A 14,139-nucleotide genomic window follows, 5' to 3' on the forward strand; every position below is an offset into this window, starting at 1 on the left:
GAAGTCGTTTGCTCTTCAGCTGTGGGTGGTGCCGTTGTTGTTTCAAAAGTAGTTAAAAGATGTTCTGTTGTTGGAATTGCAGTGGTCATCTCCAAAGTTGAAGATGGCTGTGTAGATGGCCTCCCCGTTGAAACTCTGTTTGAAGTACTCAGTTCTTCTGTATTGAGCACCGTCGTGTTAGAGTCTGTAGTGGACGGTTTTGTGCTAATCAGAGCTGTCGTTTGCTCTTCAGTTGTGGATGAAACTGTTGAAGATTGTGTTGACAATGCTGAAGTTCCGTGAGATGTAATTTCTGTTGTCAGTCCCGTCGTTGTTGTCAGTCCCGTCGTTGTGCCATAAATAGTTGATGGTTTGATTGTAGATACAGCAGCAGTAGTAGACTGCCCTATGGTTGTACTAGTGACCTGATCTGTGACTTGGGAAACGTATTCCCGATTACTAAGAATTAAAGCATGAATCAGCATAACACAAAAATTGAAAACAGTAAATCAAGTATCGTTGTATATACTAGTAGGTAGATCTTTGTCGACTGATGATTAGCTACTGGACTTATTTTAATCTTACCTTCTCTCGTTGGCTCCATTGTTGAAGGGTTGGTTGTCATCTCCGATTCTGTAGTCAGTGTTGTAGTCATTGTCTGTGTAGTTTCAAGAGGAGTTGGTGCTGCGGTTGTAGATCCTTCAATGGTTGTCGCTGTAGTGGGTTGCTTTGATGTAGCCAAGGTAGTGGTGAGCTGCGTAGGGTTGCCTGAAGTCGATTGGTCTGCAGTCGTCGTCGATACTGTGAAGGATGAGGAGGCAATGGTTTGCTCTGTTGTCGCTAAAGGTAATGTTGTTGCAGCCTTTGTAGTTCCCAATGTTGTGATAGGTTGTGCAGTTGTAGTTGCAGTAGTTTTCACTGTTGTGATAGGTTGTGTAGTTGTAGTTGCAGCCTGTGTAGTTTTGACTGTTGTGATAGGTTGTGAAGTTGTAATTTCACCCTGTGTAGTTTTCACTGTTGGGATACCCTGGGTTGCTTCAACTGAGGTAGAAGGCTGGTTCGTAGTAGTTGATGAAACCGGGGTAGATTGAACCGTTGTTAGAGGATGTGTAGTTTCTGCTGTTGTATGATACTCTGTAGTTTTCTCCGTTGTAATTTCCATCCGAGTAGGAGCATTTGTATTTCCCATCGTTGTTATTTGTTGGGTAGTTTTTGTTGTTCTTGGAGTCTGTGTAGATTTAGCCGTTGTTGGACCTCGTGTAGATTTTACTGTTGTTACAGGGTGTGTAGTTTTCTCCGTTGTAATTTCCAATGTTGTTGTTGTCCTTGTAGTTTTTGCCGTTGTCTTAGGCTGTGTGCTTTCTACTGTGGTTAGGGCCTGTGTAGTTTCCAACGTTGTTGTTGTATCAAGTGTAGTTTCTCCTGTAGTTGGAACTTGTGTGGTCGTAGAGGCTGTAGTTTTCATTGTAGATGGTGACTGCGTTGTTTTGGCCGTTGATGGCGATGGTGTAGTTATTACTAATGTTGTATCTCTAGTTTCGACCACTGTTGGAGGCTGTGTGGTCTCTGCTGGTGTTGTTGGACTATTTGTAGTTCCCGCCGTTGTGATAGGTTGTGTAGTTGTAGTTGGAGCCTGTGTAGTTCCCACTGTTGTGATAGGTTGTGTTGTAGTTTCAGCCTGTGTAGTTTTCACTGTTGTGATAGGTTGTGTAGTTGTAGTTGCAGCCTGTGTAGTTCCTACTGTTGGGATAGGTTGTGCAGTTGTAGTTGCAGGCCGCGTTGTTCCCACTGTTGTGATAGGTTGTGTAGTTGTAATTGCAGCCTGTGTAGTTTTCACTGTTGGGATACGTTGGGTTGTCTCTACTGAGGTAGAAGGCTGGTTCGTAGTAGTTGATGAAACCGGGGTAGATTGAACCGTTGTTAGAGGATGTGTAGTTTCTGCTGTTGTATGATACTGTGTAGTTTTCTCCGTTGTAATTTCCATTCGGGTAGGAGCATTTGTATTTCCCATCGTTGTTATGGGTTGGGTAGTTTTTGTTGTTGTTGGAGTCTGTGTAGATTTAGCCGTTGTTAGAGTTCGTGTAGATTTTACCGTTGTTGGAATCTGTGTAGCTTTTACCGTTGTTGGAATCTGTGTAGATTTTACCGTTGTTGGAGTCTGTGTAGATTTTACTGTTGTTACAGGGTGTGTAGTTGTAATTTCCAATGTGGTTGTAGTCCTTGTAATTTTTGCCGTTGTCTTAGGCTGTGTACTTTCTTTTGTGGTTAGGGCCTGTGTAGTTTCCAATGTTGTTGTTGTATCAAGTGTAGTTTCTCCTGTAGTTGGAACTTGTGTGGTCGTAGAGGCTGTAGTTTTCATTGTAGATGGTGACTGCGTTGTTTTGGCCGTTGATGGCGATGGTGTAGTTATTACTAATGTTGTATCTCTAGTTTCGACCACTGTTGGAGGCTGTGTGGTCTCCGCTGGTGTTGTTGGACTGTTTGTAGTTCCCGCCGTTGTGATAGGTTGTGTTGTTGTTACAGCCTGTGTAGTTCCCACTGTTGTGATAGGTTGTGTAGTTGTAGTTTCAGCCTGTGTAGTTCCCACTGTTGTGATAGGTTGTGTTGTAGTTGCAGCCTGTGTAGTTCCCACTGTTGTGATAGGTTGTGTAGTTGTAGTTGGAACCTGTGTTGTTTTACTGTTGTGATAGGTTGTGCAGTTGTAGTTGCAGCCTTGTAGTTCCCGCCGTTGTGATAGGTTGTGTTGTTGTTACAGCCTGTGTAGTTCCCACTGTTGTGATAGGTTGTGTTGTAGTTTCAGCCTGTGTAGTTTTCTCTGTTGTAATAGGTTGTGCAGTTGTAGTTGCATCCTGTGTTGTTCCCACTGTTGTGATAGGCTGGTTCGTAGTAGTTGATGAAACCGGGGTAGATTGAACCGTTGTTAGAGGATGTGTAGTTTCTGCTGTTGTATGATACTGTGTAGTTTTCTCCGTTGTAATTTCCATTCGGGTAGGAGCATTTGTATTTCCCATCGTTGTTATGGGTTGGGTAGTTTTTGTTGTTGTTGGAGTCTGTGTAGATTTAGCCGTTGTTAGAGTTCGTGTAGATTTTACCGTTGTTGGAATCTGTGTAGGTTTTACCGTTGTTGGAGTCTTTGTAGATTTTACTGTTGTTACAGGGTGTGTAGTTTTCTCCGTTGTAATTTCCAATGTTGTTGTTGTCCAAGTAGCTTTTGCCGTTGTCTTAGGCTGTGTACTTTCTACTGTGGTTGGGGCCTGAGTAGTTTCCAATGTTGTTGTTGTATCAAGTGTAGTTTCTCCTGTAGTTGGAACTTGTGCAGTCGTAGAGGCTGTAGTTTTCATTGTAGATGGTGACTGCGTTGTTTTGGCCGTTGATGGCGATGGTGTAGTTATTACTAATGTTGTGTCTCTAGTTTCGACCACTGTTGGAGGCTGTGTGGTCTCTGCTGGTGTTGTTGGACTATTTGTAGTTCCCACTGTTGTGATAGGTTGTGTAGTTGTAGTTGCAGCCTGTGTAGTTCCCACTGTTGTGATAGGTTGTGTTGTAGTTGCAGCCTGTGTAGTTTTCTCTGTTGTGATAGGTTGTGCAGTTGTAGTTGCAGCCTGTGTAGTTCCCAATGTTGTGATAGGCTGCGCAGTTGTAGTTGCAGCCTGTGTAGTTTTCATTGTTGTGATAGGTTGTGAAGTTGTAATTGAAGCCCGTGTAGTTTTCACTGTTGGGATACGTTGGGTTGTTTGTACTGAGGTAGAAGGCTGGTTCGTAGTAGTTGATGAAACCGGGGTAGATTGAACCGTTGTTAGAGGATGTGTAGTTTCTGCTGTTGTATGATACTCTGTAGTTTTCTCCGTTGTAATTTCCTTTCGGGTAGGAGCATTTGTATTTCCCATCGTTGTTATGGATTGGGTAGTTTTTGTTGTCGTTGGAGTCTGTATAGATTTAGCCGTTGTTAGAGTTCGTGTAGATTTTACCGTTGTTGGAATCTGTGTAGGTTTTACCGTTGTTGGAGTCTTTGTAGATTTTACTGTTGTTACAGGGTGTGTAGTTTTCTCCGTTGTAATTTCCAATGTGCTTGTAGTCCTGGTAGTTTTTGCCGTTGTCTTAGGCTGTGTACTTTCTGCTGTGGTTAGGGCCTGTGTAGTTTCCAATGTTGTTGTTGTATCAAGTGTAGTTTCTCCTGTAGTTGGAGCTTGTGTGGTCGCAGAGGCTGTAGTTTTAATTGTAGATGGTGACTGCGTTGTTTTGGCCGTTGATGGCGATGGCGTAGTTATTACTAAAGTTGTATCTCTAGTTTCGACCACTGTTGGAGGCTGTGTGGTCTCTGCTGGTGTTGTTGGACTATTTGTAGTTCCCGCCGTTGTGATAGGTTGTGTTGTTGTTACAGCCTGTGTAGTTCCCACTGTTGTGATAGGTTTTGTAGTTGTAGTTGCAGTCTGTGTAGTTACCACCGTTGTGATAGGTTGTGTTGTAGTTGCAGCCTGTATAGTTCCCAATGTTGTGATAGGCCGCGCAGTTGTAGTTGCAGCCTGTGTAGTTTTCATTGTTGTGATTGGTTGTGTAGTTGTAGTTGCAGCCCGTGTAGTTTTCACTGTTGGGATACGTTGGGTTGTTTGTACTGAGGTAGAAGGCTGGTTCGTAGTAGTTGATATAACCGGGGTAGATTGAACCGTTGTTAGAGGATGTGTAGTTTCTGCTGTTGTATGATACTGTGTAGTTTTCTCCGATGTAATTTCCATTTGGGTAGGAGCATTTGCATTTTCCATCGTTGTTATGGGTTGAGTAGTTTTTGTTATTGTTGGAGTCTGTGTAGATTTTACCGTTGTTGGAATCTGTGTAGATTTTAACGTTGTTGGAGTCTGTGTAGATTTTACTTTTGTTACAGGGTGTGTAGTTTTCTCCGTTGTAATTTCCAATGTTGTTGTTGTCCTAGTAGTTTTTGCCGTTGTCTTAGTCTGTGTACTTTCTACTGTGGTTGGGGCCTGTGTAGTTTCCAATGTTGTTGTTGTATCAAGTGTAGTTTCTCCTGTAGTTGGAACTTGTGTGGTCGTAGAGGCTGCAGTTTTCATTGTTGATGATGACTGCGTTGTTTTGGCCGTTGATGGCGATGGTGTAGTTATTACTAATGTTGTATCTCTAGTTTCGACCACTGTTGGAGGCTGTGTGGTCTCTGCTGGTGTTGTTGGACTATTTGTAGTTCCCGCCGTTGTGATAGGTTGTGTAGTTGTTGTTTGAGCCTGTGTAGTCCCCACTGTTGTGATAGGTTGGGTTGTTGTTGAAGGCTGCGTAGTTGTCAAATGCTTTGTAGTAATTGGTAAAACCGGGGTAGTTGTAACCGTTGTTGGAGAATTTGTAGTTTCTGCTGTTGTGGGAGACTGTGTAGTTTTCTCCGTTGTAATTTCTATTTCGGTTGGAGCCCGTGTATTTTCCATCGTAGATGTAGCCTGCGTAGTTTTTGCTGTTGTTTGAATCTCTGTAGATTTTACCGTTATTGCACGGCGTGTAGTTTCTGCTGTCGTCGAGATTTTTTCCGTTGTAACTTCTAATGCGGTTGGGGCCTCTGAATTTTCCGCCGTTGTTCTGGGTTTTGTAGTTTCTGTCGTTGTTGAGGTTAGTGTTGAGACTCCTGTTGAAGTTGCTGTAGATGTAACATCTGTACTCAGCATTGTAGTTTCTCCCTCCGTTGTTTGCATTATCATAGTTGGCACTTCTGTTTTAACCTCCGTCGTGTCAAACATCGTAGTTGACTGTTCGGTGGTTGCCACAGCATTTGTAGATAGTGCTCTTGTCGTTTCAGAAGTAGTAAAAGGATGTTCTGTTGTAGGAAACGAAGTCGACCACTGCACAGTGGTTGATGATTCTGTGGATGTTCCAATTGTCGAAACTCCGTCCAAAGAAGTCGGTTTTTCAGTCTTAAGCACCGTTGTGAAAGAGTCTGTAGTTGTTGAGGGTTTTGTGGTTGTCAACGTCGTTGTTTTCTCCTCTGTTGTAGATAGTTCCGTTGTTGTTTCAAAAGTACTAAAAGGACGCTTGGTTGTGGAAAATGCAGTCCACGCCTGTGTGGATGGCCTCAGGGTTGAAACTCCTTCGGAAGTAGTCCGTTCTTCTGTATTAAGCACGGTTGTGTCAGAGTCTGTAGTTGATGGTTCAGTGGTTGACATATCCGTTGTTTGCTCTTCAGTTGTTGATAGTGCTGTTGTAGTTTCAAAAGTAGTGAAAGGCTGTTCTGTTGTGGGATTCGATGTCGAACCCTGCTTAGTAGATAATGACTGTGTGGATGATTGTATTGTTGAAACTCGGTCCAAAGTAGTCGGTTCTTCTGTATCAAGCACCGTCGTATCAGAGTCTGTAGTTGACAGCTCTGTGGATGTCACAGCTATTGTTTGTTCTTTAGTTGTGGATAGTACTGTTGTCGACTCAAAGATTGTGAGACGACGTTCTGTTGTGGGAAATGCCGTAGTCGACGGTTCTTCTGTAGTTGACGGTTTTGTGGTAATTACGTCAGTAGTTTGCTCTTCAGTTGTCGAAAGTAAGGATGTCGGTTTGAAGGTACTGAAAGGATGTTCTGTTGTGGGAGTTGCTGTCGACCCCTGCACAGTAGATAATGACTGTGTGGATGACCCCACTGTTGAAATTCTGCCCGATGTAGTCGGTTCTTCTGTACTAAGCACGGTTGTGTCAGAGTCTGTAGTTGGCACTTCAGTGGTGGTCACAGGTACTGTTTGTTCTTCAGTTGTGGATAGTACTGTTGTCGACTCAACTGTTGTGAGAGGATGTTGTGTTGTGGTAAATGCCGTAGTAGTCGGTTCCTCTGTATTCATCACCGTGTGGACGACTGTAGATGACGGTTTAGTGGTAACTACAGTCGTGGTTTGCTCTTCAGTTGTCGAAAGTAAGGATGTCGGTTTGAAGGTAGTGAAAGGCTGTTCTGTTGTGGGAGTTGCTGTCGACCCCTGCATAGTAGATGATGATTGTGTGGTTGATTCCACTGTCGAAATTCCGTCCGACGTAGTCGGTTCTTCTGTATTAAGTACGGTTGTGTCAGCGTCTGTAGTTAACGATTCAGTGGTTGTCCCAGCCGTGGTTTGCTCTTCAGTTGTAGATACTGCTGTTGTGGTTTCAAACGTAGTGAAAGGCTGTTCTGTTGTGGGATTCGCTGTCGGACCTTGCACGGTAGATGATGACTGTGTGGATGTCCCCACTGTTGAAACTCGGTCCGAAGTAGTCGGTTCTTCTGTACTAAGTACTGTCGTGTCAGAGTCTGTAGTTGACGGCTCAGTGGTTGTCACAGGTACTGTTTGTTCTTCAGTTGTGGATAGTACTGTTGTCGACTTAACTGTTGTAAGAGGATGTTGTGTTGTGGTAAATGCCGTAGTAGTCGGTTCCTCTGTATTTAAAACCGTGTGGACGATTGTAGATGACGGTTTTGTGGTAATCACAGCCGTAGTTTTCTCTTCAGTTGTCGAAAGTAAGGATGTCGGTTCAAAGGTAGTGGAAGAATGCTCCGTAGTGGGACTTGCAGTCGACCCTTGCACAGTAGATAATGACTGTGTGGATGATCCCACTGTTGAAACTCCGGCAGAAGTAGTCGGTTCTTCTGTACTAAGTACGGTTGTGTCAAAGTCTGTAGTTGACGATTCAGTGGTTGTTACAGCCGTCGTTTGCCCTTCAGTTGTAGATACTGCTGTTGTAGTTTCAAAAGTACTGAAAGGCTGTTCTGTTGTGGGATTCGCTGTCGGACCCTGCACAGTAGATAATGACTGTGTGGATGATTGTACTGTAGAAACTCGGTCCGAATTAGTCGGTTCTACTGTACTAAGCACGGTTGTGTCAGAGGCTGTAGTTGACGAGCCAGTGGTTGTCGCAGCCGTCGTTTGCTCTTCAGTTGTAGATACGGTCGTTGTAGTCGGTTCTTCTGTACTAAGCACCGTCGTGTCAAAGTCTGTAGTTGACGGCTCAGTGGTTGCCACAGCTACTGTTTGTTCTTCAGTTGTGGATAGTACTGTTGTCGACTCAACTGTTGTGAGAGGATGTTCTGTTGTGGGAAATGCCGTAGTAGTCGGTTCCTCTGTATTCATCAACGTGTAGACGACTGTAGATGACGGTTTAGTGGTAACTACAGTCGTGGTTTGCTCTTCAGTTGTCGAAAGTAAGGATGTCGGTTTGAAGGTAGTGAAAGGCTGTTCTGTGCTGGGAGTTGCTGATGACCCCTGCACAGTAGATAATGACTGTGTGGATGATCCCACTGTTGAAACTCCGGCAGAAGTAGTCGGTTCTTCTGTACTAAGTACGGTTGTGTCAAAGTCTGTAGTTGACGATTCAGTGGTTGTTACAACCGTCGTTTGTCCTTCATTTGAAGATACTGCTGTTGTAGTTTCAAACGTAGTGAAAGGCTGTTCTGTGGTGGGATTCGCTGTCGACCCCAGCACAGTAGATAATGACTGTGTGGATGATTCCACTGTTGAAACTTGGTCCGAAGTAGTCGGTTCTTCTGTACTAAGAACGGTTGTGTCAGTGTCTGTAGTTAACGATTCATTGGTTGTCCCAGCCGTCGTTTGCTCTTCAGTTGTAGATACGGCTGTTGTAGTTTCAAAAGTACTGAAAGGCTGTTCTGTTGTGGGATTCGCTGTCCGACCCTGCACAGTAGATAATGACTGTGTGGATGATTCCACTGTTGAAACTCCGTCCGAAGTAGTCGGTTCTTCTGTACTAAGTACGGTTGTGTCAGAGTCCGTAGTTGACGATTCAGTGGCTGTTTCAGCCGTTGTTTGGTCTTCAGTTGTGAATGATGTTGTTTTAAACGTCCTGGAAGGACGTACGGTTGTGGGAAACTCCGTCGACGCCTGTACTGTATATGGTGACCCTGTGGATTGCCTCACTGTTGAAACTCCGTCCGAAGTAGTCGTGTCAGCGTCTGTAGTTGATGGTTCAGTGGTTGACACAGCCGTCGTTTGCTCTTCAGTTGTGGATGATTTCGTTGTTGTTTCAAAAGTAGTGAAAAGATGCTCTGTTGTGGGAAATGCCGTCGTTATCTGCACAGTAGATAATGACTTTGTGGATGATTCCACTGTTGAAAGTCGGTCCGAAGTAGTCGGTTCTTCAGTACTACGCACCGTCGTGTCAGCGTGAATAGTTGATGATTCTGTGGTACTCAAAGAAGGCGTTTGCTCTTCAGTTGTGGATACTGCTGTTGTCGTTTCAAAAGTAGTGAAAAGATGTTCTGTTGTTGGAATTGCAGTGGACATCTCCAAAGTTGAAACTCTATTTGAAGTACTCGGTTCTTCTGTATTTATCACCGTCGTGTCAGAGTCTGTAGTGGACGGTTTTGTGCTAATCAGAGCTGTCGTTTGCTCTTCAGTTGTGGATGAATCTGTTGAAGATTGTGTTGACAATGCTGAAGTTCCGTGAGATGTAATTTCTGTTGTCAGTCCCGTCGTTGTGTCATAAATAGTTGATGGTTGGATTGTAGATACAGCAGCAGTAGTAGACTGCCCTATTGTTGTACTAGTGACCTGATCTGTGACTAGGGATGTTGTAATGTCTGTTGTCAGTCCCGTCGTTGTTGTCAGTCCCGTCGTTGTGTCATAAATAGTTGATGGTTTGATTGTAGATACAGCAGCAGTAGTAGACTGCCCTATGGTTGTAGTAGTGAGCTTATATGTGACTTGGGAAACGTATTCACGATTGCTAAGAATTAGAGCATAAATCATCATAACACAAAAATTGAAAACAGTAAATCAAGTATCGTTGAACATAGGTAGATCTTTGTCGACTCACGTTTAGTTACTGGATGTTAATGTTAATGATGATGATGAATGTTAATGTTAATCTTACCTTCTCTCGTTGGCTCCAGTGTTGTTGGAAGTACTGGACTTGTACCATAAGTAGTTTCCTCATTGGTTGCTCTGCTTTTTGACTCCTCGGTCTTCTCAAAAATTGTAGGAATTACCGTCGTTCCCATCACTGTAGACTCCTCTGTATCTCCCATATTTTGAGTCTTGGCTTCCACAAAGCGAGACTCAGTTACAACATCGTTTGTGGTTGACGAACTAGTTCTTTGGTCTGTATTTGTGGCCCTATCTGTACTTTGAGGTATGGTTGTTGCAAACGTCCTTCCCACGCCGTCAAACGCTGTTGACAAATCATTCATCGTTTGCAAAGATTCCAACAATGTTTGTCTGGACCTCGTTGTAGAAAATGATGATGTTGTAGTTCGTTCACTTTCTTCAACAACTGCATTGAATGCACTAGTCTGACTAGATGAGTATGTCACATCCGTGCTGCTTTGCAGACGGTTTTGTGTACTTTTTGATTCTGCCAATGTTTCTGTTGGTGACGACAGAGTTTGTATTCTCATTGTTGTAGGCGCTGTGTCTGTGCTTTCTTCTTCATACTCGTCGTTTCTTTTTAGTCTGAGAAGACTCTGCAACTCTTGCCTCATTGTCAGTTCGCTTGGTTCTGTGTGGTGACTTTGCCCAGACTGGGCGGTGCGACCTAAACATGAAAATAAGTTAGTAAATTAATAAATGGAAGATTTCGAGACAAGAATGCATGGCAACAGGAATGCTGAGATATTAGACTCCTTGGAATTGTTTTGGGGTTTTCGTGAATATGTATTGGAACTGTGGAAGGGGCTGTATTATGCAATATCATCGGCCGGATATTACACAACTGAATTTCTACATACCCCCCATCCGGTGTTTTGACCTCGTGAAACGTAATTCAAGACAACAATGAAAAGAACAGGCAGCTATAATGGTACATGATACTTATTTCTGAAAAGCTTTCGTTATTTTTGGAATTGTTTTTTTAAACCATACCTCATCACAAGAATGGGGAATTTGTGTGATCAACAGAAGAAATGTCCAGAATATGCATGATGTACAAAATGACTAATAAACTGGTGGACGTCCCAACTACTAAGTACCTAATACCAGCCAAGAAGAGAACAAGACATTGCCATGCCTTCAAGTACCAGTAGAGTTATCAACCACGGATTGAGGCGTTCAAGAATTCATTTTTTTCTAGAACTATCGCAGAGTGGAACTCCTGTCATCAAGTACTGTAGGGGCATTGTCATTAGATAGCTTTCAACAATGTCTAGAGTTAGATGTTCAAAGGTTAGGTGTAACAAGTCGATCGGTGTAATGTAGCCAGCTGCCGCCACGCCGCGGGCCTGCGAAGCTGGTGTGTTACGCCAAAAGGCGGTTATACCGGCTATACAGATACATATGTAGAACAGACACCTGTTCTGTATGTCAGTATCGCAGCGGGGGACAGGTCAATCTAATTATCTAATTATGTCCCATTGTTGCTCCAGATCGTGGAATGATTATTACAAAGCGGCTGTTTGAAGTTTGAATGTTTGTCCTGTACACGAACGCCAAAGTTTTTTTGTTGTTACTTTTAGCAAGAGGACAAGGCTTGCTATTATATATTGTACTTTATGTACTACACATATTAAACAGTGCAGCGTATTTCATAACCTAAGAGAAAAGAGCCCCACTATTACTGGCCATACATATTCTGACTTGGTCTGACGTAAATGCCCAGAGGCAATACGTTTTACATAAATCTAATGACAGAAAGTAGCCATCTTGGGGAGGGGGGCAAATATAGTTGACTTTCGAGGACTGCAAATTTGGTCTGAACTACTTTTCTTCACTAAAGGCTTATTTTACCGTATTTTAGACATTCCAAACATTGCTGTATGTGCTATTTTGGTATCTGCTATTTTGATGTCTTGACCCAAAGGACAATAATAGCATGCATCAAAATAGCAGATAGACGACAGTTAAAATAATTAGCTGTTTTGTAATACCTAGATTAAAAAATGACAAATTTTGTAATACCTAGATTTAAAAATGACATAAATTCTGTAATACCTAGATTTGAAAATGACATAAATTATTGTTGCGGCAAAAAAATCACTGAGCTCGTAACGTTTAACTTTGTATGGTGAGTATGACCTCACTGTTGTCAAATCGTTCCCCTTGAATGGATAACACTTTGCACCATAGAGTTAATCTCCGAGACGATGATGTAAGAGTTCAACCTAGTGTTTTACACTTGTTTTCAGTACATTTAGTACGTCTATCTACCACTGCACCTTTCAAACTGTTACTTTTCTCTTAGGCTCTTCCTAGAAGGAGGTGCGGCAAAAATTGATAAATTTAGAGACTAAAAAAGGCTACAAAAGACCCATAAAACACAGCCGAATGGGCCGATGTGTCTGCTTGGAGACTATCTTCAACGGTGAGAAATATCACAGGACGCAAAAAAAAAAATCACTGAAAGAGCCCAAATTAAGAAACTACGACTAAGCTGTTTGAGTTTTTAGAAAATAACTTAACATTTGTGTTTAGCGGTTGGGGGTGCTCGTTTCGGTTTCCTTGTAATTGTCACTAACCGCGTAAGGCCTTACACTAATACCACACCTTATACAACATCTGGATTACATCCTATCCTTTATAGGCCACAGCAAGTAAATTTTATGGATGACATTCTCCGCGGACCCCAAATCTAATGCGCGTGGGCGAAAAAAACAAGGTGGGCCGAAAAAACAAGGTTCCTACATTTTAAAATTTTGACTCAATCATTGTACAAATGGTTTTTATTCCGTAGGGACATCACACATACACAGCCACCATCACATATCACTGCATCAAAGTAAGAAACAAAACATTAAATCAGAGCCTTTTGTTGTCTCCTCTCTTTATTGTTATCTGCCATCCACCTTCCGGCATGGCAGCAGACATCTTTGTCCATTTTTGGCATGTTGACCACTGTCAGAAGGGAACATAAATTTCTTGTTGTTTTTTTCCCAAAATCAAGCGAAAATTAATGCGCGTGTCGATGCCATCCATTAAGATTACTTGCTGTGGCCTAATTAACACTAACCGCGTAAGGCCTTACACTTATATCACACCTTACATTAGCCTCTACCAGGCTTGGGGAGGCGGCTAGAAAGAGTAGATCTAGAAATCGGCCAAATAGAGAGATAAGCATGCCAAGGCGAACTGTTCTCTCAACGGACAAACTCCCTTGGCATGCTTATCTCTCCATTTGGCCGATTTCTACTCTTTCCAGCCGCTTCCCCAAGCCTGGTAGAGGCTAACCTTACATAACGTCTGTGATACTAGTACATCCTGCCCTCACCAGCTGTTGTGTAATTCCAGAGAGGTGACAACCACTCACATTACCACGTCTACCGGAGAAAACACCGGCTTATTTTCACCCAGCCAGTGGTTATCTCTAAAAGCCGTGCTTTAGTTCTAGCTTGCATACTTTTCATGTAGGGCATGATGGTGTCTAACGTAAGAGATTAGTTTTGAATGAGCAAGCTAATGTACCCCTCTCACGCGAAATAATTACCATCCTACAAACTAGTACGAAAAAACAGGCTAGGGTAGCCAATCAATATGAAAGAATGTCTAGAGTTTCGGGGAATGCCGTAAGATGGTTTGACTTCAGAAGAACTTTAGAAGACTTTAGAATAACTCCTACTGGCCACGCTGTCTTCATTTAACAGATGAAATCATTATTTACGGATTTGTAAAGGAAGCGTAAAGATATAAAAAATGTTTACGTCGTATTTAAGCACACTGAAAGGTGATGAAAAGGCGGAATTTGCCTTTCAGCAGCCTTTACGAAGTCGTAAAGTCTACTGAAATATTTTCTCACCTTAATACTTCTTTACATATTGCGGAAAGTTTGCTTAAATGCCTGTTTTCGTGCTGTGATTTAGACAAGCAAAACTGATCCGAACGTGTGAATAAGATATGTGGAAATTCATAAATCATTACTAATTATATGCAATGTAAGTGATCACAGAGCGTATGTGATATGCAAGTGACTGAAGTTTCAAGACTTCTCCAAGTCAATGGTTTTACATAAAAAAAGATGTTGTTCTTTCGTCCAGGGCTCTCTCATCGCCTTTAGGCCACCATTCACTAGAAGACATTGCAGAATTCTAGAAATGTGTAGCATTATCATGACTCGGTCAAGCAGATAATGACAGGTCAAACAGTTTTCAGTTCACATCTTTTCTTGTGTATCAGTCATGTAGATGCTCACTTCACTCCTTAAATGAAAAGCTTAGACATGCCAAATTAATGATCCATTCCTCAACGTAACTTCTTGAACACCTGGAAATCTGAAGTGTGC

At 42.6% G+C, this 14,139-nt stretch overlaps 1 protein-coding gene across 1 annotated transcript; it reads right to left on the reverse strand.

Moving 5' to 3' along the window:
* Window positions 1–42: 42 nt before the first annotated feature.
* LOC109486086 (location of vulva defective 1-like) lies at window positions 43–10,492 on the reverse strand. The gene is made up of 4 exons (XM_019789772.1): window positions 9,808–10,492; window positions 565–780; window positions 265–415; window positions 43–157 (listed from the first exon to the last, which is right to left on the reverse strand). Exons 1-4 carry the CDS (start codon window positions 10,412–10,414, stop codon window positions 43–45), a joined length of 1,089 nt encoding a protein of 362 aa, XP_019645331.1. The 5' UTR covers window positions 10,415–10,492.
* Between the last annotated feature and the right edge of the window lie 3,647 nt (window positions 10,493–14,139).

The sequence above is a fragment of the Branchiostoma belcheri genome, unplaced genomic scaffold (genome assembly GCF_001625305.1).
Source record: "Branchiostoma belcheri isolate BF01 breed outbred unplaced genomic scaffold, Haploidv18h27 scaffold8, whole genome shotgun sequence".
NCBI lineage: Eukaryota > Metazoa > Chordata > Leptocardii > Amphioxiformes > Branchiostomatidae > Branchiostoma > Branchiostoma belcheri.